Genomic DNA, 25,246 nt, shown 5'->3' with positions numbered 1-25,246 from the left:
TATCTTATGTGATATAGGGCACATCATACATTTAAACAGCTCTAGAGTTGGGCATAATAAAATGGACTATCAGAATACAGAATGTACTCCAACAATGAATATAGGAATAAGAAAGGGTTTTTGTTTTTTTTCCCTCTACATGGTTATGGCAAGTGGATAAAAGGGGTTTAAATGGTAGACAAGATTAGTTTGGTGGTAGTAATACTGCCCAAGTACCAGTTTATCTTAAAAGCACATGGTGTGTGTGGGACACATGGTGTGTAAATAACAAAGCCAGGTGAGTAAAATTGTTTAAGGATTTTAAAAATCAAAAGAAAATTCATTAGCGAAGGAAAGGAATAAAAGCAAGCCAATCGCTATTTTCATTACTCCTGAAAAGTAGTAAGGTAGTGATGCCATCATTCTTTTTCTTTTCAAATTTCTATTTAAATTCTAGCTAGTTAACATACAGATGCCATCATTTATCTAGAAATCAAATCAATAAACAGTAGGACATTGTAAGGAAATGCAACAATGGATGCACTGATTGAGAACAAGTTGGGACGTGCTGCGAGAAAGGGGATAAATAGGTCGTGGCAGCTAAGGAGAGAGGCCTGTTTGAGTTAGGGACCCAGAACCTATAGTAATCCATAAGAGAACAACAAAAAAAAATCATATTAAGCCAGCAAAAGCCCTTTCACTGACTCCCATTTTTCTCTAGAAATATATTTTTCCTAACTTCCTAATAGGAAGGGGATATAATAACCTATTTGACTAATGGAGACAAAAATAGAAAAATGCACCGGCCAAGTATTATTCCTAAGAGAGAGGAGAGAGGTGGCTGGATTCTAAGATTTTAAAACCCAACTGGTATTCTGCTATTGCTGGTTTACTTAGTGAGCCCCTTTTGTTGTATTGGCATTTAAAGTACTTTTTTTTATGTAATTTGTTTCGAGGTAAATCTAAACTTTGTTGAGAGAATGTTAAAAGGGCTTCATGCCACCTTTTGAATTTGCTGCCTGTCTTTGGGCATAAGGACTGGGAAAGGCAGGATGGAGCGCGTGGTCCTAGCTCTGTCCTGCCGGCCAGCCGGCCAGGTATATTTGTCGTCCTCTGACCATGAGAGAATTTGAGGTCAAGGGAATGAGTTAACATGAAAAATTACTGAAGGAAGCCACAAAGAAGTGTGATTGCCTGACCGGGGTGCTCCTTGAAGATGCTGCTACCACCGGAGGAGGGAATTAATAGTTTAAGAAGAAAGGGAATATAGAAAGATTTTAATTGAATTGCATTGATTTAAAAAAAATCGCATCAGTGCTCCTTTAATAGGAACTTATGATAAACCAACAGTTCATTTAACATTTTGGGGGAGGGGGGATTGCGTTCAACTTGGTGGGGCAGCAAGAAGAGAGAAGTATGGAATACCGTTTCCTTACGTGCTTGTACATACGGAAGATCTAGCACTTTTCTCCTGGTCAGATCACTGCAGAGCGTTTTGCAGACTTCCTCTCAGCTGTTTATTAAGTGAAATCGGCCTGGTCCCCTGTTAGAGACTTGTGGAGGAAATCACTGTGGCATGCTATGCTACCATCAGCAGCCTATTTTGTCTTTGCTGTTAGCTTTTGACTTTGCCCCGTGTCTCCTTTCTTCATCACCACTGTGCGTTTGTGGCATGTTTTATAAATGTACCACTACTAATGTCCTTGAAACTTGGCATTGCTTATCAGCTCCCACACGCACCCATGTCTTACATTTGAAGGGGTGGTGCCTTGGGGAGTTACCAGAACCCGTGCCATGAAAATGTAACCTCTTCCTTGAATGGATATAGTGAAAATTTTGTTTTGTCTGAAACCGAATCAAAATTTTCTGAATCATCTCCATTTACCACCACCCCCTGCCCTAAGCAAGCGGGTTTTGGCCATCAGTACTTGAAAACAATTCTCTGGCTGGCATCCTGGATCAAGGGGCAGTCTCTTTCCAGGGAGCCTAAAATATTTAACATTAAAGATGATGCTAAAACTAAAGGAAAGTAATTTTCCTTATCTGCATGGCCAGTTACGGGCTGCATGCCTAATACCCTCATGCCATTCCACAGAAGCAGGCTTTCACACGCAGCCTTGGGCTCTGGCCTGGGGTGGGGGACGGGGGCTGGGGAGTGGGTTTCTTTTGTTCGTTTTGGGGTGGCTTTTGTGGCCTTCTTAAGAACTTGAGTTGAAAGTTATTTTTTTGCACTGTATGTTTAACAATGCCCTTGACTAGGCATCTAAGATATTAACCAGCTTCAGCAGATTATGCGTCTGACGGGGACCCCCCCTGCTTATCTCATTAACAGGATGCCAAGCCATGAGGTGAGAACAAACAGACTGGATAGGGATATCCAATTCAGAAGGCCACATCCTCATTCTGTTGCCACTGTATAAGCAACACGGTTTTTAATATCACTGAGCGCTTGCACGTGCCTTGAGGGCTTAAGGGGGATGAGCACCTCTGTGCTGTGGCAGGATGCTGACATTTGGGAGAAAATGTCATCCCGTCCTCTGGATTGAGAATATAATTTATAGGCTTGTAAATAGAAAGTGATATGATTTTTATATTTGGGTCTTACGAATTTAGAGCTCAAGAGTCTGTTGTGTTTTCCTAGTGACATATATTTGGGTTTTATGAATTTAGTGCTCAAGAGGCTGTTGTGTTTTCTAGTGAGGGTAGGTTAGCATCTGATGACTGTAGGGTAGAAGGGTATTGAACTGAGGGCCGTTCGTTGCTTTCCTAGTCATCAAGTTTTTATAATGATGACCCAAAGAGGATTCTTCCTTTAAGCTAAAAAACAGATCCAACACTGATAAGTACTGTATCTAAAAGAAAATACACAAATAATATGGAATAATGCAAACGACTTACATAGGGCTATTCGTCATCTTTATCAGTTCTTCCTAATTAATCTGACACTAGTTTTATTATCAGAGATGGTTGGGGCACTTCTTTCCACAGTGCCCTTAATCTTTTTGGGAGTCAGACTGTCCTCACAGAGGCCCTTCCCAGCAGTGTTGTTTCTGCTTCAGCTATATTCAGGTAATTTTTAAATTTACCTTTATTTATCTTATTGGAGGGATGACTGTTCTCTGCATGAGACAGGTCTCTCTTACCTTTATCTTCCCTTGATCCTTTTATCTACATGCTCAAGGAGGAAAGGATTACAGACATGTGGATATTCAATTCCTTAGAACTTTTTTTTCAAATTGGAGAGATTCTCAACCAAAGCAACCTCCCCTTCTTGCTACACATAGAAGGACTAAGAAGGTGAAGTTGCCCTAGTAGCAAGAGATTTTTCTAGGCTTTTGTGTGCACACGCACACGCACACACACATGCGCGCACACATACACACACTTTTACTGTTGAGCTGTATTAAAACAGGAATTTTAAGTGGTTAAGACAGATTCAGAGAAGTTTTATCTCAACTACTCAGATGGACTGATAGTGGGATTTATGTTTTGAAACAGGGAAGGTCATAGCAACAGTTTAATACCTAATATCTGAAGTACACATTTATACGTTATATTTGTATTTATATGATTATTCTCAAGACTAGTTTTTGGTCAAGTTTTTGGGTTTGCCTTGGTAGAGCTATCAGTCCTTAAAAATATTTGATACCTTAAGTTCCTTTGAGTAGAGTTTAGAAATTGTGAAGTTGAAACACCCTTAGAGAGTGAGAGCAAACTTTCTTAAGGCAACAGGGAAAGCAACTAATGTTTGTTGAGTTCTCACTCTGCACCAAGTACTGTGCTAAGGAAGTACTGGTTTGTTATCTACAGTCCTCACTGCAGCCCCGTGAGTAGGCATTGTGAATCTCATTTTATCGAAGAGGAACTCAAGCCTTAACGAGAATAAGTAACTTGCCCAAAGTGATCAAGTCAAGATTCAAACTCAAGCCTGTTCCACCATAGGGACCAAACTTGTAACAACTATACTGGTAATATAAATGTTGTTTGTATCAAAATTTTAGTTTGAAGCTTTTTCATGACCCTTGTCTTATTTGAATATGATAACCATATGACACAGGCAAGCCAAATACTAATATCTAATACTAATATTTTGCAGATGAGGTCACTGATAAGTCCGTTGAGACTTGCGTAAGACATACCTCCTAAGTGGTAGGGGAAAGATTTCTGCATACGCCACGTAACTTAAAAATCCATTATTCTTTGTCACTCTGACTAAGTTGCTTTAGTATTTTTAAAATGTGTTCAAGACTTTTAGGATAACATACTAGGCTTATGTTTACTTTCTTATTACCAAGATTACTTTGTTAACAAGGTTTAACACTGATACCCTTTTTACAAACTGAGAGTACCTATTGAGATCAGTCTGTCAGAACTGCTGGTCCTAGACTCTCTTTAGGAGTCCCAATCCCTAGCTTTCTAGGAAGGCTGTCTCAGAAAGGAACTTCTTAGATAGCTTGGCCTCATTTTTTTTTTTTTTAAACTTCTGATCCCTGGATCAGAAAGCTAATGAAAAGGAACTTAATTGCTTAGCATTCTTGTTCACTTAAAATATCGCCGTGAGAGATAGCCAGAATAAACAAAAGTGCTGATCATACATGAGGTAGTTAGAATGGCAATAAGAGAGAAAACTTTTAGTTGAATATCAAACATGGTCATAAACATTGAAGCTAGCAGACCTTGTCAGTGAACGCTTGTTCCCTGGCAGGACCGAGACTCTCTGGGAGCAGTAACATGATTTAAAAAAGCCATTTGAAAACGTTTTATTTTTGCAGGCAAGAAACTACATTCAGTCTTTGACCCAGATGCCGAAAATGAACTTTGCAAATGTATTTATTGGTGCCAATCCCTTGGGTAAGTTGATCATATCCTCACCGTGTGAATATTGAATTGTTAATGACATAAATTAGGGATTTAAAGAAGAGTTTTTCCTTTTGATTAGATAGGGTACCATTAATTAAGTCCTGGAAGGTGGTAAGTAATGCCATTTGTTATCTGTGTTTGTGTTGTTGGGTTTTTTAATCACCTGATATGCTTATAATATATTTCTATGGTCCTAGAATTTGGTAGAGGAAATGACATTTTATGGTGAAGAAAGGAGAGCAAATGGTGGGGATGTTGGGAGAAAAGATCGAAGGGCATAGGAAGAAGGAGGTACGGAGGAAAGCCTGTGACTTCACAACTGCTGGTGTTTTGTGGTGTCCCAAGCCAAGGGAAGAAACAATCGAAGAACAGATGGGTGTTTAGAGGACCCGCCCCCAGGAGTTCCCTGCCGTGCGCCCTGTGCTGCCTGTAGCTTCCCAGTCCCACAGATCCCGCCATCTTCGTGCATTTTTCCTTTCTCCTCTTTTTCCACCCTTCCCCCAGGGAGTTAACCATTCTGTGTTCTTCGTGGAGTGAATTTGCCACCGCAGACTTTAAGGAATGGCTCCATACTCCTTCCTCCCACCATCACTTCTGGGATCCTCGGCAAGAGGGATGGGACAGTAGTGGCGGCAGGATATGTACTGCCTTGGCTAAAAAGGGAATTGATTTATTCCTTAAAGTTGGGGTCTAACATGTGCTTTGGTTGGCCCCTAGAAGTGGCATTGCTGAGACCCTACTTCCCAGATTCAAGGATTGTGCGGTAGACCATGCCATTTAATAGCAGACATGGAAAAATCAGACCAGGCCTTCCTATGAGACAGGGAGGGGAGCCATGGTATGATAATGGTCTAATCAACCTTCTCCCTTCCCTGAAGATCGTGTTATACTGGTATGTGCTCCACTCTCTCAGTGGGTCATCCCTCTGCTGGGTCCCAAAAACTAGTAACAAAGGTTTAGTTCTCCTTTGAGATCGGATAGTCATGATGCCTTCTTCAGAAGTTGTAGTGAGAGCTCAGTGGTTTTCCCTTTTTAAATACCTCATTCACAGTGACCGTTGAGAACGATTTCAGTATTACTGTGGTAATTCTTACAATGGCAGAGATGCTCACATTCTTTGAGATGGTGGGCAGCCCCGGGTGAGTCTGTGTCAGCCTTGGAGATTGTAAGTAGGCCAGATCTCAGCTGGGCCACTCTCACATCCAAAAATGAGTCCACAGACTCATCAGGGGTATATACAGAGTTTTAGGCAGTTGGTTTAGGTCTGCATTTGCCCTGGTATGCTCCCATTGGCTCTGTAGGGTTTATTTGAACTCTATTACCTAGTTTAAGGATCTGTGACAAGCTCTATTTAATACTCTAGGATGTTGGGAAATTATGCTGCATGCTGGTAGCTTTCTTGTCTATCATTCTGTTCCGAATGTATTTTCATCGTGCCAGTTCATGTTTCAGACCTGGCAGTGCTCACTGTTTGACTTCCTGTTAACCAACTCCAAGAGATTTGTTAACTCACTTTTTTCGGGGGGGGGGCAGCGGGGGGGGCATGTATGTGTCCCAGTAGCTTATTTAGGTCACATCCATCCTTCTCTGGAATCATGACATTTAAACATTCAAAAGAACTGGATACTACTTAGCAATACAGACTGCCAGTGAGTTGAATGGAGGCTTTGGGCCATCTGGTGCTCAGCACTGCAGTTCTCAGAATTTAAACGTGCCTAATAGCTCACTGCCAAACAGTGACGTCATACAAAGAGTTTCTTCTTGCAGACAGAACATGGTGTTACTGACCACGAACTTGTGCCCAGCATATTAACTGAGCAGGAACACACCAACGATGTAAACAACGACAGCTGTATTTTGTCAGTCACCGACTTCATGTTTGACTATTATTCTCAAAACATGAATTAAAACTTGAATTGTCCTTTGTATATGTGCTGCCGAAGCGAGCACTTGAATTGCCCTTTGATGTAGTGTGTGTCTTTCTAGCTGTCAAGATCTTAGAGGAATCTTGTCCTTACCCCGGCCTTATTCCTCACCAAGGTATTGGTTATTGCACATAGTACTTTTCACCCTAGGAAGCCCAATCAGATGCAATGTGTGGCCCTTGATTGGATCCTGGCTTGAAGAAGCCAGGTATAAAAGAGAACTTTGGGATAACTGGAGAAATTTTAACATAAACTGGATTTTAGATGATATTTGAAAATTATTTAGTTGTCAGATAAGATGGTTTTGTGATTATGTAGAAAGATGTCTTTATGCTGAAATATTTAGGGGTAAAGTATCATGTCTATCATTTTATTTTAAAATGGCCCAGCAAAAAAAAAACCAGAGTTAGATAGATAGGGAAATAAATAATGTTTATTGTTGGATATGGATAGTGGGCATATGAGTAGTCACTGTACTGTTCTGTATATTGAAGTTTTTCATAGTGAAAATTTTATATTTCTTTTATCCAAATACCATGCCTTGCCCACACACCCATGTAAGACCCTCAATTTGTTCATTGTCAGGAGATCTGTTTGATGAATATTCATTGCCTTATGTTAGTAAATAAATAGCACAGGGAGACAAAAAAGTAAAAAAATTAAAAAGCCACCCTGCTTACCTTTTCTCGATTACTTTGGTAATAGGCTTTCTTTCTTTCTTCCTTTTTTTTAAAGATTTTTATCCATTTGAGAGAGAGAGAGAGTGTGTATGAGTGGGGGGGAGGGGCGGAGGGAGAGGGAGAAGCAGACTTCCCGCTGAGCAGAGAGCCTGACGCCGACACCCACTCTATCCCAGGACCCCAGACCATGACCCAAGCCCAACTGACTGAGCCACCCAGGAGCCTGTAGGCTTTCCTTTTGACACAGTTTGACTACGTGGTAACGCTTTGACATTGATGTTCCACAAAAGCTTGTTCAGTCTCAGGTATTTTTAAAAATTCCTCTTTAGTAATGTATTCTTAATACAAAACACATCCACACACACATAAAGAAGAAAAGGAGTAACATTTCCTAGAGCAGACACATGGGGGAAGAATGTGTGTATTCTTTGTTCAGTATGAAGATTTAAAACTGTGTGTTTGCTTCATAAGGCCTAATTTTTTACTAACTTGCTAAAAACTCTTTTTTTCCTTCCAATCCGTGGGACTGAAAGCTGTCGACTTGCTGGAGAAGATGCTTGTATTGGACTCAGACAAGAGAATTACGGCAGCCCAAGCCCTCGCACACGCCTACTTTGCTCAGTACCATGATCCTGATGATGAACCAGTAGCTGACCCTTATGACCAGTCCTTTGAAAGCAGGGACCTCCTTATAGATGAATGGAAAAGTAAGTCATAAGAGCAGGATTAACATCTAGTGCGAGGACTTAAATTTAGAAATCTTTCTTAGGTGAGCCACTGTCCAAAAGCTGTGAGAAAACAGAATTTCTGGTTATAACCAACTTGTTAAAACTGGTAACTAGTGTCTCTGATGCAGAGCGGGTATGTTCCTCTGATGTACATGAGGACACTGTCTGGACCTTTGAGGTGCTCATGTCTGGTATGATTTTGCACGCAGCCTCTTACAGCCATATAGAGCTTTGAGGTTTTTAAGTCAGAATTTGCATTTACAATATCTGTCTGAGATAAGTAGGAAATAAGGTATTTTTATAGTTTTACAATCGCTAGAACTCTAGAATTTATTTTTACGATTGGTAGTTTATTTCGTGTCTGTTACCTTAGACCTAGTTAGGGACACAGCCATCCATGGAACCCATGTCTCCTGTATGTCCAGCTTCAGATTCTTTGCATAAAACACACATTCAAAACTCCAGATGGATCCCCAAAACCAGAATTACCTGTTGCTGTAGCTTGTGGAAGAGCTGTTATTCTTGAGAACCTTCTCCAGAGAACTTTAAGAAAGGAGGCCCTGCTGAGTGAAACAAATAAGTAAAAGTAGCTCTTTTTTTGTGTATCCTTGAACTTCTGTGGTCACATGTTCCATTAGGCTATCACACATAAGCAGTGAGGGGGTTATTTGAAGTAGTCCATCAAACCACTAGCCTGGACAGGAAGGAAAGATTTTGAGCCTAGAAGTTAGAGTACCTACCAGCGAAGAGAATAGTCTAAACTCTCACATCCCACCTTTCCTTCCCGGGTTTTAGGCCTGACCTACGATGAAGTCATCAGCTTTGTGCCGCCACCCCTTGACCAAGAAGAGATGGAATCCTGAGAACCTGGTTTCTGTTCTGTTGATCCCACTTCACTGTGAGGGGAAGGCCTTTTCCATGGGAACTCTCCAAATATCATTCAAGTGCCTCTTGTTGCAAAGATTTCCTCCATGGTGGAAGGGGTGTGTGTGCGCGCACACGCGCGTGTGTATGTATATGTATGTGTGTGTGCTCCTGTGCGTGTGCATGTGTGTGTCTGTCTCTGTGGGAGGGTAAGAGAATAGGAGAAGGTATGATCACAGTGGCTTCACCGGCAGTCCCAGAAGCTCAGAGGCGGCCTCTGCTTGCCCCTTGGGAGAGTCAGCTCAGGCAGGCAAGGGCTGCCGTCTTGTTCGGGTTTGTTACGTGCAAAATAAAGATACTAAAGGGCCCAGATCCCAGTCATGCTTTTGCCATTTTGGCCTCTCCCATGGCCCTGTCTGGAGGTGGGGGTAGTCTCACTTACAGCCCGTAGTGGCCCAGAGAGGGGGCGCACACTTTCGGGCTTCCGCGGAAGCCGGTCCTCAGCGACGGCGCGCGGCCAAGAAGGACCAACTGCCTTCTGTGCGCTAGTCTGTGATTGATTTGCTTAGTGTGATTCTCAGAACTCAGCAGGTATGTGCGAAACTGTAAATATGTTTGTGCCTTAAGAGGAGAGAAGAAAGTGTAGATAGTTCAGGCAGCGCGGTCGACCACGTGCCCAGCCTGGCAAGCAGTCGGCTTGTCCCACGGCCGCTGGCGAACCAGAAGTGACCAGAGAGCCCTCGGAGGCGTCGTGTGTGCATGTGTGCGCATGCGTGTGCGTGCTTTTCTCTCTCTCTCTCTCTTTGCCCCCGCTCCGGGGGCTGCCATTTCTCTGCTCGCCGTCCCCTGCCCCCCTCCAGCGCAGAGGTTTCTTGCGCATTAGCCCCAGCAGGCAGAAGCCGGTTCTTGCTGTCAGTGTACTTCCTGTGTACTCTTTATTCCCAGCAGAGTGACGATGTGTTTTGCACGTCTTGCTATTTGAGCATGCACAGCTGCTTGTCTGTTCCCTTCGGGAGGCCCTGGTGCCAGGCAGGTTTGCCAGTGAAGACTTCATGGGTAGTTCAGAGCCCATGTCGCCTCGGCTGATGCCAAGGGCAGGTGACATCATCCTCTCTCCAGCCCCAGTACTATTTTGTGTTGAACACAATTGATACTCCAGGTGCTTTTGATGTGAAAACTATGAAGAAATGGAACAGATGGGTCTCCAGCGTTTTCATTCTTGCCATCTGGTTTTCCACAAACTCTTTTTGGGGAGCCGTCATGGGAAAGATCAGGGCTTTTCCCGGGAATATCTCAGACTTTGAAAAACAATTGTTCTCTTCACTCCCAATAGCCAATGCTAAGAAATGCTGAAAATCAAAGTGAACAATAAAAGCTCATGAGGCCAGAAACTCCTTTTGCTATCTTTGTCTAAAAATGGTTATTAAAAAAGAAAGTAATGAAGTGTCTTTTCCACCCTTCTTTGGAAGAGGGTCTTCGTGGCAGCTTAACATTGACTTCTTGGTCTTGGCTTGGGGAGAAATAATTTTGTTTCAGAATTTTGTATATTGCAGGAATCCTTTGAGAATGTGATTCCTTTTGATGGGGAGAAAGGGCAAATTATTCTAATATTTTATATTTTCAACTTTATAAAGATGAAATATCCTCAGGGGTGGAGAAGAGTTGTTTTTTCATAATTTCCTGAATTGCAGGCATCTTGTGCTACATAAGGGCCTATGTATCTAAACCGCTTGTGAAATAAGAATGTGTAGAGCCACTTCCACTATTGGCTGTGTGACAGAATCTTGTATTTGGACAAGGTGTCTCCATTTCTCTATCACAGCGCAGTGGTACGTGCGCTCCGGAGGGACAGGGTAGGACCTCCGAGTCAACTGGAGCAAGAAGGAAGGAGGCAGGCTGACTGTGATGGCGCCTCGCCTGGGATTCTCCCCCTCTTTAAAGGAAGATGAACGCAAAGGCCTCATCTCCTTTATATACAGTTCAAATCCTCACAATCCACAGCAAGATGAATTTTATCAGCCATGTTTGGTTGTAAATGCTAGTGTGATTTCCTACAGAAATACTGCTCTGAATATTTTTTCATAAAGGTCTTTGCACATGTGATTGTATATGCATTAGGAAGCTGAATGTTCCAGGAGCCTGGACTCAGCTGGAGCCCATGGAAGAGCTCCTTGGTTTCTGAGCATCATGCTCCCATCTCCTGATTTCTCTGAACAGAAAGCAAAAGAGAGAATGAGGGACACTGCTATTTTATTTGTATTCATGAACTTGGCTGTAATCAGTTATACCATATAGGATGTCATACAATACCACTGGTTAAAATAAAGCCTATTTTTCAAATTTAGTGAGTTTCTCAAATTTATTGTATTTTTATGTCGACTGTTTTTAATTTAGTGCACAATATGGCATTGTATTGATGTTCTTTCAATTGTGGCCTGGCATATGTTTCTGATAGATCTTAATATTTACTCCTAAAATTTAGAAAACTCTTTAACAGATGGTACACTTTCTGGTGAAGCAGATCTGAGTCTTTGATGTAGATGGGTAGAGCAAATAGCAAAGAAGGTATAACACGGCAGGCAGAGTGTTACTGCACTTGGGTGTCAGAGTGGCCTAGGACAGGGGTCAGCAAACTACGGCCCAAGAGCCAGATCTGGTCTACCGTCTGTTTTTGTATGGCCCGCTAAAAATGGTTTTTACATTTTTAAATGGCTGAAATCAAGAGGACAGTATTTTTGTAGTGTGTGAAAAATAATGTAAAATTCAAATTTCAATGTCTATAAATAAAGTTGTATCGGAACACAACCACACGTTTGTTTATGTATTGTCTGTGGCTGCTTTTGTGCGACACAAAGTTGAGCAGTTGCAGCAGAGACCAGAGGGTTTACAAAATCGACACTATTCCCTCTGGCCCATTACAGAAGAAGTTTGCCGACCCCTGGCCCAGGCCTTCAGTTTCCTCGTGTGTAAGATGCGGTTTGTTTAGATGGTTGTTTGGGTTCTTCTCAGCTTTGACATTCTAAGACTATCTGTAGAAAGTATATTTTTATTTGAAAATTGCCTGAGAGAAGGTTGTATGTGTACATATATATGTACATTGTTTATAGACTTCGAACCAAATGTGTTTTATGACTTTTATCTTACGGCCCTTGACAATATTCTTCAAAACTACTCTGTACCATAGGATTAAAGAGCCGCAAGGTCTCATGGCTGTTTTCAGGGCCCGTGGTGGTACGCTTCCTTCCTCGGTGGCCTAGGAATGCTGACCGGTGACCCGGGGTGGATTGTGAGGCCCGGCTTGTGAGGGTATCCAGAGCGTGCAGCTGGGTGTTTTGTCCTGTGGTTTCTGGGCCCAGGCTGGCAGCTGGGAATAATGGCACAAGGCAAACTAAGCACAGACTCTTTTCTTCATCCTGTGCTCATTAGCTTCATAAGAGGGTAAAAGAAAAGGGACCCAGTTGTCACATGTGGTGTATCAGCCCCTGTAAGAATCAGACAGTTGTAGGAAATATTTTGCTTCACATACCAGGCATGAGTGCTGTGACACAGCCTTCCTCCTGGGCTTCTGGGTGGAGGCCCTGCTTATCAGCTTAAGGAGAATTGACACCAGAAAAAGCTCACCTCAAGTGCATCCACTTAAAATGGGGACCAGAATTGCATAGTGTGTGCTGGGGATTGGAGGAGAGAAGACGTCTGATTGGGACTGTCATGAAAACTGAACAAAAGCATAAGAGCATATTCCTAATTTCAGATACACTTTTGCAGTGAACAAAGAACAAATGAAGTGTTTCTCAAGAGACAGCGTGTCTCAGGCTGCAGTATCCTTCCCGTTCCGATTTTTGTGGCATAATCATAGAAGAAAATTTTGCAAAAATATTTGAGGTCGTTCTCAGTTTTCCTAAGGGCCTTAATCTTTAATATTCATATTGTTCTTTTTTTAAAAAAGATATTATTCATTCATTTGAGACAGACAGAGCACGAGCAGGAGGAGAGGCAGAAGGAGAGGGAGAAGCAGACTCCCCACTGAGCCAGGAGCCTTACATGGGGCTCGATTCTAGGACCTGGAGGTCACGACTGGAGCCAAAGGCAGACGCCCAACCATCCGAGCCACACTGTTCTTTTTTATAAGTATCTATTGGTGATCACTTTATCACCTTTCCCTTTTTATTGTTGTCTGGTCTGAGTCTGCCAGAGCCACATTTTTTAGATCTTAACAGTTTTCTAGCATTATTTGTCAAGTTTATCAAATCTACCATCTTTTGCAAGATTTGCAGTTATCGCAGTTAACCTGTTATTGATCATATGCTTATAGTTAGAGACAAACAGAAGATTAGAATGGGTAAGATAGACACTCCAGGTTCTGATACTTATGAAGCAAGGAGGGACTAATGTTATAAGTAGTCCATTCATTAGTGAATGTTTGTGTATGACAACTTTCACTTTTCTGTACAATCTGATAGCTACAAGGACTTGGACCACAAACACGCAAATGAAGACCTTTTTTATTTTATGATACAGATACACTTTAATATACATATACTTTGAACTTAGCATTTACACTTCTCAGGACTTAGAGGCATCACAAGTGCACAAATGAAAAAGTAAAAGGTTATTCAGGGTCTTTTTAAAAAAGGCTTTATTTATTTATTAAAGAGAGAGAGAGGGGAGGGAGGGGCAGAGGGCGAGAAATAAGCAGACTCAAGCGCGGAGCACAGAGCCCAACACGGGGGTCAACTCCATGACCCTGAGATCATGACCTGAGCCAAAATCAAGAGTTGGTTAATTAACCAACTTTGCCACCCAGGCACTCCAAGGTCTTGTTCTTTATTAATAGCAAAATATTGGAAGTAACCCACGTACCTATCAAGAGGACTTCATGGTTATCTTACAGTGAAACACCATATATGTAGGTATGGATACATGTGCAAAATACATTAAAAGGAAAGTGGCAGGGGCACCTGGGTGGCTCAGTGGGTTAAAGCCTCTGCCTTTGGCTCAGGTCATGATCTCAGGGTCCTGGGATCCAGCCCGCATCGGGCTCTCTGCTCCACGGGGAGCCTGCTTCCTCCTCTCTCTCTGCCTGCCTCTCTGCCTAGTTGTGATTTCTCTCTGTCAAATAAATAAAATATTAAAAAAAAAAAAAAAGGAAAGTGGCAGAGAGAAAAAAGTCTCTCTCTTTTCTTTTTTTTACTTGTTTTACTTTTTAAGATTTTATTTATTTATTTGACAGAGCAAGAGAGCACAAGCAGGGGGAGCACAGGCAGAGGGGGAAGCAGGCTCCCCACTGAGCAGGGAGCCCCATGAGGGGCTCAATCCCAGGACCCTGAGATCATGACCTGAGCTGAAGGCAGATGATTAACAACTGAGCCACCCAGGTGTCCCTGTTGTCCTCTCTTTTAACAGATAGAAAGATATGGCTAGGAAGAGCCTAGAGGAACACACACAAAACTCAACAACCATCTCTGGGTAGTGGGATTATAGGAGGCTCTAACTTTGTGCAATTTGTTATGTTTTATTATGAAACTCTCAATAATTTGTTTTGGAATCCGAAAACTTTAAAAAAATTTTCTGATGAGAAAGGTTTTTGGGTTTTTTGCTTTTTTGCTTTGTTTGTTTGTTTGTTTTTGTTTTTGGTGTGTGTGACCTGGGGAACCATTCCCCAATTTCAGTTTTGCCTGGATCAGAGCCCAACTTCCTAAGACGGAAGAACACTTGCTGGGAAGGAGTCGCACCCGGCTGTTGGGCCTCTGACAAGCAGAACACCACCACTCCATTGTAGCATGGTCTCCTCCCCAGCTAGGAGCGCCTGGCAGTTTCTTCCCCAACAGAAGATGTATTTTATGGATCTGAAGCCAAATTTTTCAACTTCTGGGCACTCTTGACATCTTGAGTTGGACTGGTACTTGTGGAGGCTGACCTGTATGTTGTAGGTGGTTAAGTAGCATCCCTGATTTCTACTCACAAGATGACTGTGGCGTACATGCTCCCTTCTCCCAGCTCTGACAGCCAAAAATGTCTCCACATACTGCCAACTGTCCCCTGGGGCAAAATCACCCCTGGTTGAGAACCACTGGTCTAAAGCTGACACCTCTCACAGTGTCCCACAGGCTTGGTCAGTAGAGCAGTTGACTATTATCTCAGGGTCGTGAGTTCAAGTGCCACATTGGGCCTAGAGCTTTCTTTTTTAAAAATGTGTGTGTGTGTGGTGTTTAAATAATAAAGCTGGGACACCTCTAGTCTTGCAGAATAACGAAGACTTTTTTTGAAGTAATAATCGAAGGTTAACACCTAACCTGTTCTCACTCAAAGATATGGGAAAGGCCTTTTTGAAGAGTGGGGTATATCTTTTTTTTAGAGAAAAGGACGATGTCAGTTTAAGAAAAAAGTATGCTTGATTACTGGATTGAGGCTCTCCTATTTTTCAAAAAAAGAAAAAGGATATGGGTGTCGAGTGGATGAAGTTATTCTTTGTTCGGAAGCATGTTGGCCATTGCCACAGCCAGAACATTTATTTCAACTGGGGTATGGCTACAGGATTTTCTTAGGCAGGTGATGGGTTACCGTGGAAAGAATACTGGGTTTTGAAGCCAGAAATCCCAGGTTCAATCCCGACTCAAACTTTCGTCAGGCATGTGACACTGGGATCATAGTTTTCAGTTTTCAAGTGATTGTAAAGGTTAAATGAAATAGCAACCCTCTCTGTGCCCTGCATCTTGGGGACACTTGAGGCCCTGGTTAGTTTGTCACTTGAGCTGACCTTGGGTGTTGAGGTGGTTCTATCAGAGGCAGTGTGGGAGTGTCCTCCCTATCGTGTGACCTGAAATCACATGGGAGGAGAGCTCCCAGGATGAGACAGTCCAGGGCCTAACTCCAGTGTAGTTTCTGGAAAATTCCCATTATGGAGGCCAGAGGCTGTGGTGTGAGTACGCATAGCCAGAGGGACACTGTTATACTCCCGACCTTCTTGATTCATTCAGTTCAGAGAATGTGCTTTATTTAGAAGTCTCTAAGAAGTTAAATGAGGAAGTAACCTTAAATCCAGTTTTGCAGTGAAGAAAATCTATATACAGCACCACTTTTGCGTGTGAAAATGTAAAAAAAAAAATGTAGCTTAGCCCCTTGACAAAGAGCTCTGATAAAGCTCTCAACTCTTGGCTCCTGGGTGGCTCAGTTGGTTGGACGTCTGCCTTCGGCTCAGGTCATGATCTAAGGGTGCTGGGATCAAGTCCTGCGTCGGGCTCCCTGCTCAGTGGGGAGCCTGCTTCTCCCTCTGCCTTTGCCAGTCACTCTGCTTGCTTGTGCGTGCTCTCTGTAATAAATAAATAAATAAAAATCTTTAAAATCAAGTTACAGTCTAGGCTCAGATAACAATAAATAGGGTTTTCCACTTCCATGAATGTCCAGCAGGGTGTATTTTGTTACACGAAGCAATTCTTTTTTTTTTTTTTTTTAAAGATTTATTTATTTATTTACTTGACAGAGATTGCAAGTAGGCAGAGAGGCAGGCAGAGAGAGAGGAGGAAGCAGGCTCCCCGTGGAGCAGAGAGTCCGATGTGGGGCTCGATCCCAGGACCCTGAGATCATGACCCAAGCCGAAGGCAGAGGCCTTAACCCACTGAGCCACCCAGGAGCCCCACACGAAGCAATTCTTGCTGAGAATCTCACTCTGCATAACGCCTCCTGTGTGCGAATTATCAGAAGCCCCGGTCATGGCAACGACCGTACATGACTCCAAGACTTCCCAAGTTCACCCTCAGGAAACTGCTGACATAGACAGGCCTGGCTCGGGGGGCTGTGGAGTGAGACTTCCACGCTGAAGGACAGGTCTGCTTTCCTCTTCTCCCTCTCCTTCCCTCTCTTTCCCTCCTTCCCTACTAAAAAGTAGTTATTTTATTGAACCCCTACTGTATGCTCTACAAGTCATGTCTCAAGTTCTCATCCAGAGTCACAGAACACCCGAGGCCGGAATCCACCGACCAGCCTGGAGTCGACATTGAGGGACTCCTAGCTTCACAGAGTTTTACAGCATTGACAGGAGACATGCCTCTCTTGGTTTTTGAAAGAAAATCAAGAAAAAAATGTGTTCGGTCTGCATAGTTTCCCCCAAAGACTTGCCGGCTGTTTTGGACCAAAGAGGAGAGGAGCGAAAAGGACACCAATGTCCATGGCGCCACACCTGGCCTTCTTGCTTACCTGGACTGGAGATGCACCCCCGGCCCTCAGGAGGGAAGTGGGGCTGAGGGGGGCCACAGCAGCTACCTTTGCCGCCATCGGTGCCTCTCGCTCTCTAGGGCCATGCTCCATATGTAGAAGGCTACCGTGGGCTTCAGCCTTCTCTCTTCTGGTCTTATGCGTGGCATTCCCTCTATGCAGAAGCCCCTACCTTCTTTTCGCTCGCCAGGCTACGGATCCCTGTCACTCCCTCTGTAAGCCTTCCCTCCCCACCCCAAGCTTGGATGAGAGATCCCTTCTGTGTGCTGTTGTTCTTGTCTGCGCTGATCGATGGTGATGCCATCTGCCCGTTGCCATCACTGTTTTGTCATTGCCTGGGGTTTGTCTCACCTGCTCCAGAGGAGAAACATACAAACGTTAAGGACACAGGCTCTGGAAACAGTCTGAGTGGGTCCAAGTCCTAGCCCCTCCAGCTCCCAGGGAGGGGTCCAATCTTGAGCAAATTACTTAATCTTTCTGAATCTACCTCATAGTGTTGTTGTGGGGATTATCTGAGCTGAAGCATGTAAACCCTTGGCATACATCACTCAGTACCTGTCAGTTCAGGACTGTATGTCCTCAAGGGCACAGACTGTCTTGTTCAGGACCGTGTTCCTGGTACCCGGCACACAGTGGGCAGCCAACCCCCGGCGGCTGAGTCAGTAAGTGACTCTCCTCTTTTAATCACTCGCACACCATCTGCTTGTCCACTGCTTCCTGTTCTTATAATCAACGATCTTAAAAAGCAAAGGCCATCTAAAGAAAGAAACCAAATATGGACCAATTATCTACCCGAAGAATCGGTGCTGTGTGGAAATTTCCGGTTTAAGAAGCGACAAGCGTTAGAACCATTGGATCCCGATTCTCTTGGCTGCCTCTTGCTATGTCGTTTGAGTTGGATGCCCAGCACTTTAATGACTTGGAACAAGAATCAAAAGATTAGTGACGGTGGCTGATGGCCGTGATCCAGGTGATTCCTACCATTTCCCCATCCATCTGCCACTTTAGAATGAAAATACCAGGGGAAAAGAAGGGGAAATCGGAAGTCATTATGATGTCTTGCGCCCTCGTTCGGCCGTTCCACGTGCACCTGTTGGGTAACCTCTGTGTGTCAGGCCACTGGGAACGTGGGAAAAAAATAAAAGATTCCTGCCCTCTCGGAGTTGATGTTCTTAATGGGGAAGATGGTCACAAACAGTGTACTATTTCCCTGGCACCCCTAGGACAGGACGGCTGAGTGCTCATTGCTGGGGGCCATTTCTGGACCAGGGATGCCTTTGGTCCCCCTCCCTGGCACCCAGCTGACAGACATTGGGATTTTGTCACGGGAGTCCAAGGCTTGGGTGTCCGTGACCTGATCAGCTGGCCTCCCTTGCAGGGCTGCCAGGGTAGTCATCTGCTTCTGGTTGGGAGATGTCAAGTCATCATCCCTGCTGCCATTACCCGAAGAGCCGTTTCCCCTCGGCCCTTGTTCAGGGATGACACAGCTGGTGATCGGGGCCCTTGTCCCGAAAACTCACCCCCACGACCCCACGACTCCATTGTTCAGGGATGACACGGCCCTGACTCTCTGATCATGGCCGCTGACAAATGCGTGTGGTGGTGTGTTCTCATCCGGAGGCTATTTTGTCACTGAAAAGCCCTACTCGCTCCCCAGCTAGAAACACCCCACCCCACCGAGCCTCTCCCCGGCCGCCACTCAGGTGCCCACTGCTGGTGTTCTGTTTTTCTTTTTTTAATTTAAAATTTTATTTATTTATTTGAGAGAGAGACAGAGAGATCATGAGCAGGGAGAAGCACAAAGGGAGAGGGAGAAGCAGACTCCCCAGGGGAGCGGGACTCGATCCCAGGACGAGCCAAGGCCGACTCTTCACACACTGAGCGCCCAGACACCCCCCACTGCAGGTGTTTGTAACCCGCACCGAGCTTGCCGGCATCAAAGCACTGACCACATTACTTTCTCTAACTACTCTTAGTCTTCCATGACACAGAACGTGTTGATTGTTGAAAACGTTTTCAGTGGAGCTAGGTAACCTCCATTATCCCACGCCCCAGAAATAATAGTTCTTGACAGGGTGCTTTAAGCTCTAGATTTTTCTCAATCTGTAAAAATACATGACTTCTATAAAAATGGATGCAGATTATTCAGTCTGTGTCAATAAATGGCATTGAGACAAATAGACAGTTACCTTCCTCCTTTAGCCAGGATCACTTCCAGACGAAGCAAACGTTTAAAAGGGGAAGGGCTTTTGAAGCATGTCACAAAAGCCAGAAACCGTCAAGAAAAAGGCTAACGAATTGGATCATGCAGAGGCCGTAGAACTTTCATTCGTTAGAAGACGTCATAAACACCTCATGACACCACGTTTTGGAGAAACTTTACCACTGGGCTCAAGGAAATCAATACAGGGGAATTTTCACTCAGAATTATTTGTAATGGAAAGACACTTGGGCGCTTGGCTGGCTCCATTGGTAACACGTGCGACTCTTGATCTCAGGGTTGAGATCGAGCCCCGCACTGGGTGCAGAGCTCGCTTAAAAATAAAAAAAAACCCAAAAAACAAACCTTGAAAAGAAAAGAAAAACTGGAGCAAACCTCAAAGTCTATCAATAGGCGGATAGGAAAATAGCTGAAGCGCGTCCCTGCGACAAAATCCTACCCTGCAATGAGGACACATGATCTAGGACTCTGCCTCCCCCCAGGTTCTGTCTGCGTCCCAGGAACAAATGGCAATGTCTGGAGGCATTTTTGGTTGTCACGACTTGGGGCAAGGGGTGAGCATCTAATGGGTAGAAGCCAGGGCTGCTGCTATGATACACAGGACAGCCCCCGCCCATAATTAGCAGGCCCCGAGTGTCGCTGGTGCTGAGTTTGAGAAGTCTCGCGCGAGCTCGAATCAACAAGGGCAGATCCCGACAGCAATCCTGAGTGGAAAAGGAAGTTGCAGACTGATTTGATATTTTTACAGATACATACATAGCACAAGTAAAAATCACATATGGGAATAATGCACACCCACTCAGCAAATCTGGAACAATCCATCCTGGCATTTTTTTTTTTTCCCTTTTACTTTCTTCTCACGATGCTGGAAAAGTCTCTTTATTGATATAGATGAAGAACAGTAGTGATGAGTGTAAGGGCCCTTGTCTGTTTCATGTCGACTACACTGATAGCTGTGGAATATAAGGATATTCCACAGGAATATCCTCAGGATAAACAAGGTGCACATTTTCACTACTGTGATAACATGTTAAAACGGCTCTCCTAAAAGCTTGTACCAATTTACATTCCCACCCGCGGGTGACAGTTGTCTTTTCTTCTTTCTCTCTGCCTCCTTCACTAGGGTATGAGTTTCTTGAGTGACATGTGTCCATGTGTCTTTAATGTCTCGCTAGGTGCTTCATCCTAAAATTTTTTCGCATGGGTTAAGGCTTTATGACACGTTGCTAAGTCGATTCAGAGGACAGAGATAAGACATTCATAGCCTCAAGAAAGTCAGTTTCATTTCATTCGAATGTTAACCAACAATCCAAGTCAGAGGGGGAAGGGGGCAGTTGGGCAGGAGTGGCCAGGCACAGCTGGCCCCAGGAAGGGCTCCTGAGCCGGGCCTGGAGGCACAAGGGTCCTCCCCATCCTTGGAAAAGCAGAGGAATGGCATTCCAGAAAGGCAACAACAGCTCATGCAAAGGTGTGGTGCCAGGGCTGAGTAAGTCCCGTTTGTGAGATAGTTAGAATGGAGGTCATCTGGGCATTGACACTGCGGAGGATCTGATTAGCAAGAAAGGGAGGCAGCGCCGGGTGGGGGGCAAGCCTTGTCCAACAGGCTAAGAAGTCTAAACTTTTATCCTGGAGGCAAAAGGGAGCTCACAGGGGCAGGGAGCACCAAGGGGGAAAGGCTGCCCTAACCAAGAAGAGTAGTCACAGCTGGGCTGCGGTCATACCTGCCCTGAGTTTCTGGCCAGCTGCCCAGCAGGAGCACAGAAGTGTGAGCGAGTGGAGATCCTAGAAGGCCCGTGAGGCAGGGAGAGGCACTGTGCCCAGGGCCCAGAGGCCCTGCTCCTGGTTTGTACCCAGTATCCCAAAGATCCCTCTTGTCACGTCTCTGCCTAGGCCGACAGCCCCAGAGCCCACGCGCTGTGGCTCTTGACCGCTGACTTTGTGTCGCTCTTCTCAACTCCATGTTCGATGACATCAAGTTGATAGCTTGAATTTGGCCTGGCGGAAGTATTCACACCACGGAAATCACTAAGTGCTACGCACTGGGACTCCCGATCCCACCCCTGCCCCACCTAATGCCAGTTTTCCAAGACAACACTGACTGTTTCCTTCTAGAAATAAGGAGGATCCTGTGATTAGATGTGGAGAAGCATGGGAAGGGAGAGTCTTTTTTTTTTTTTTTTTTTAAGATTTTACTTATTTATTTGACAGGCAGAGATCACAAGTAGGCAGAGAGGCAGGCAGAGAGAGAGAGAGAGAGAGGATGGGGAGCAGGCTCCCTGCTGAGCAGAGAGCCCGATGCGATGTGGGGCTCGATGCCAGGACCCTGAGATCATGACCTGAGCCAAAGGGAGAGGCTTAACCCACTGAGCCACACAGGTGTTTAAGGAAACTAAATGGAACGTTTAGGAAGATAAATGTGTGGCCAAATAATGGGGGCACCATCAGGAGGAATTCAGATTGCTCAAAGGCAAAGGCTGGGCACCCAGGGGTGCTGTGCAGAGCAGGTGAGCATAGTGGTTACCAGCACTAACCGCAGTTGAGACTGCCAGGGCCTGAATTGGGCTCTGACCCTTGTGAGCTGTGTGACCTTGGGCAAGTCACTTTGCCTCTCTGTGCCTCAGGTTTGTCGTATGAAAAATAGAGGGTACTATGAACTCATCTCATAGGATTCCTAAGAGGATGAAATGAGTTACATGTGCGTAAAGCTCTTAGAACAATTTTTGGCCACGAATTAATGCTCTATGAGTATTTGTTAAATACACAAAATAGAAAACCGAAGTACCCAGAGAGGCAGAGTGACTTACCTCAGGTCCCACAGGAAATGTGAAGCAGAGCTGGGATCAGAGCCCAAACTTCTGCCATGGCAGGCAGTCCTGCTAGTCTTATCTGGCTTCCTTTGGCCCTGACAAGGGTTGTGGGGCTCCCGGGAATGATTCATGTGTCCTGGCCTTGGAGCTTTACATCAGAAGGGCAGAACGGGCAGCCCCGGTGGCCTCTGGCCTGGAAAGACAGCTTGTTGAGATGTCCTCTGGGGTGCACAGCCTCCTCAGCCCAGGGCAGGGCACACAGGACCCCAGGCGGGACACTGGCCTTGTCTCAAGCTTTGGCAGGTCGTTGAGCTGGGATGGCCCTAGGCCGGAAGGTGAGTGGGCCAACCTATCAGCTGCAAACCAAGAGGACAGAGAGGCACAGTAATAACAGCAGCTTCTGCTGAGAGCCCCCACTCCTGGCCAGTCACTGTGGCGGGGTTGGGGGGAGGGCACTGTTCTAGGTACTTGGGATTCAGCAATGAACAAAGTAGTCGAAGCTGCTCTTCCTGCAGACCAGATGATCTAGTGGGGGCAGGCAGGTAGCTGATCAATGGGTGCACTGAGAGATATATAAGCTCTTAAAGGAAAATGGGGCCAGGAGAAGCAGGTGGGGCGTGGCCGGCGATGGGGTCAGGGAGGACACTCAGAGGAGGTGACAGGTGAGCAATCCTGAAGGATGTGAGGGAGCACCCATGCCTCCAGGATCTCATTAAATCCTGCTGCTCGCCCGACTGTGTGGGTGTTGTTCTCCCACCTTGCTGATGAGGAAGCTCAGAGACACGCGTTCACCTACTCAAGGTCACACTGCCTGTAAGTGTCGGCCAGAGATTCAAACCCAGCTCTTCCTCCCTGTCCTCGTTACTCTCCACCTGCTCCCCAGAGTGTACAACGACTCTACAGTTGTCACAAAGCCTGGGTGTGTGTGCGGTGGGGGAACAGCCAGGGTCGTGGGGTTGGGAGGGTAGATACTGGGGTACAGAGGTAAGCGGGCCTGGAGGTCACTCTGGAACACTTCCTTGAAGAGGTGGGTTTGGAGCTGAACTTTCAAGATCAGGAAGGAAGGGCAGTTCCAAAGGGTGGAGGGTCTGGCTTACCTGCAGTGCCAGCGGGAGCAGGGAAGGCAGGGAGGGGCTTGCTTTACCATGCAAGTTTGCTGCAAATTCGTGGTGAAGGAAGAAGAGACCCCCAAATTTGGGTTGTGTGCCCTGGTTCTTTTTTATTTGTATTTGTATTTTTTTTTTATTTAGTTAAGAGAGAGAGAGAGAGAATGAGAAAGAGAGAGCATGAGTGGGAGAGGTCAGAGGGAGAAGCAGACTCCCCACTGAGCAGAGAGCCCAAATGTGGGATTCAATTCTGGGACTCCAGGATCATGACCTGAGCCGAAGACAATCGCTTAACCAACTGAGCCACCCAGGTGCCCCCTATGTCCCTTGGTTCTTAATTAAAAGTCCTTTACCACCACACATGGGAGCTGGAAGGCCACAAGAGGGGGACCCCCATAGGCCCTGGTTCAGAGAGCAGTGAAGTAATAGTGCAAAGCCAAACACCCTTCAGGATAGAGCGTGTCCAACCCCACAGGGACCACGTGTCCCAGACACCTCACAATGGACCCGACTTCATGCATGACTCCCCAACTGTCGCTTCCTCCATTCCACCTTCTGGGTCTTCAAACCTCATTCCTCTCATTGCCTCTTGAACCAACAAGAGACAAAGGTCTTTGATTCATTCATTCACTATTTATTGAGCACTTCCTGTGGGCCAGGCACAGTGCCGGTCACTTGGTGGTGATCAAGACACTGCCCTCGCTCTCACCGAGTCATTTGTCCAGTGGTAGAGGTAGACATTTCATGGAGGACAGTGCCGATTCATCACAGTTATGAGGGCGCCTGGGTGGCTCCGTCGTTAAGCATCTGCCTTCGGCTCAGGTCATGATCCCAGGGTCCTGGGATGGAGCCCTGCATTGGGCTTCCTGCTCAGTGGGGAGCCTGCTTCTCCCTCTCCCACTACCCCTACTTGTGCTCCCTCTCTCGCTGTCAAATAAATAAATATTAAAAAAAAAACTACAATTACAATGAATGCCACAGAGGACAAAGCAGATCAAATGGAGCAGAGTTTGCCCCATCATGGGAATATCTCACCAGATCGACCACAGACCACATCCTCACAGGACTTGGACTTGGTCAAGGGGCCCGTCTCACGAAGGGTGGGCAGAGAGAAGTGGGTGTTTGGGTGCAGTGGGAGGGGAGCAAGGAAGAGAACTGTGTTTGATGTGAGTAGGCAAGTTTACCTTCTGGGTCCCAAGAACGTTGGCTGGGAGGGGCCGCTCCCGCAGAGCTGTCCCCAACCCAGTCCTCCACCAGGGGGTGCTCAAACTGAGGGCAGGGAGAGGACCAGGAGGGCGGAGAGAGAAAAGCTCATATAGTCGAGGGGCACCTGTGAGAAGAGGGAGCCAGATTCTCTGGTCTTGGGATGGATGTTCCGCTCAGGCCCTGAGGCTGTTGTCCAGCCTCAGCCCCCTAGAAGGGGAAGAGGTGCTGGGGAAGATGGTCCAGGACCCTGAGGCCACTGACCTGGCCCCAGGTGTGGTGAGCTGGTCCCTTGAGGGACAGAGCAGAGCCAGGTTGAAGTGAGGAACGAGGCTGGGGAAGGGGGTGGGAGGGGGTGGGAGGTGGGAGGGTTGGTGGGGTGGGGAGGGAGGTGGGGGTGGGGCCGGAGGGGGTGGGGGGGGCAGGCCCAGAACTCAGTGGAAAAGTTGGAAAGGCAGACACCTGCTCCTGCCCTGGAGATCTGCTTGGCTCACTGCCCTGTGCAGTGAGATATTGCTCACATAGGGCCTCCCAGACCAACCTTCCCTGACAGCCTGTCTAAAAGAGCTCTCCCGGTCCTTCTTCACAGCCTTACTCAGCGGGATTTTCTTCCTAGGCCTTAATACTGCCTGACATGACATTTGCTCGAATCATCTGAAATG

The 25,246-nt window shown here is 45.7% G+C and overlaps 1 protein-coding gene across 2 annotated transcripts in view; it reads left to right on the top strand.

Moving 5' to 3' along the window:
- MAPK14 (mitogen-activated protein kinase 14) overlaps positions 1–11,380 on the top strand; it is a 78,695-nt gene extending 67,315 nt beyond the window's left edge. The window contains exons 9-12 of one of the 2 annotated variants that reach the window (XM_046006498.1): positions 2,248–2,327; positions 4,752–4,830; positions 7,978–8,151; positions 8,968–11,380. In XM_046006498.1, the coding sequence (XP_045862454.1) occupies positions 2,248–2,327; positions 4,752–4,830; positions 7,978–8,151; positions 8,968–9,035 (401 nt within the window). In that variant the 3' untranslated portion in view covers positions 9,036–11,380. The remainder of the gene's footprint in view (positions 1–2,247; positions 2,328–4,751; positions 4,831–7,977; positions 8,152–8,967) is intronic. The other variant, XM_046006497.1, reaches the window with a different exon arrangement.
- Positions 11,381–25,246: the final 13,866 nt, after the last annotated feature.

This window comes from Meles meles, chromosome 5 (genome assembly GCF_922984935.1).
Source record: "Meles meles chromosome 5, mMelMel3.1 paternal haplotype, whole genome shotgun sequence".
NCBI classification, from domain to species: Eukaryota; Metazoa; Chordata; class Mammalia; order Carnivora; family Mustelidae; genus Meles; species Meles meles.
This window is presented reverse-complemented; position numbering and strand designations above follow the sequence as displayed.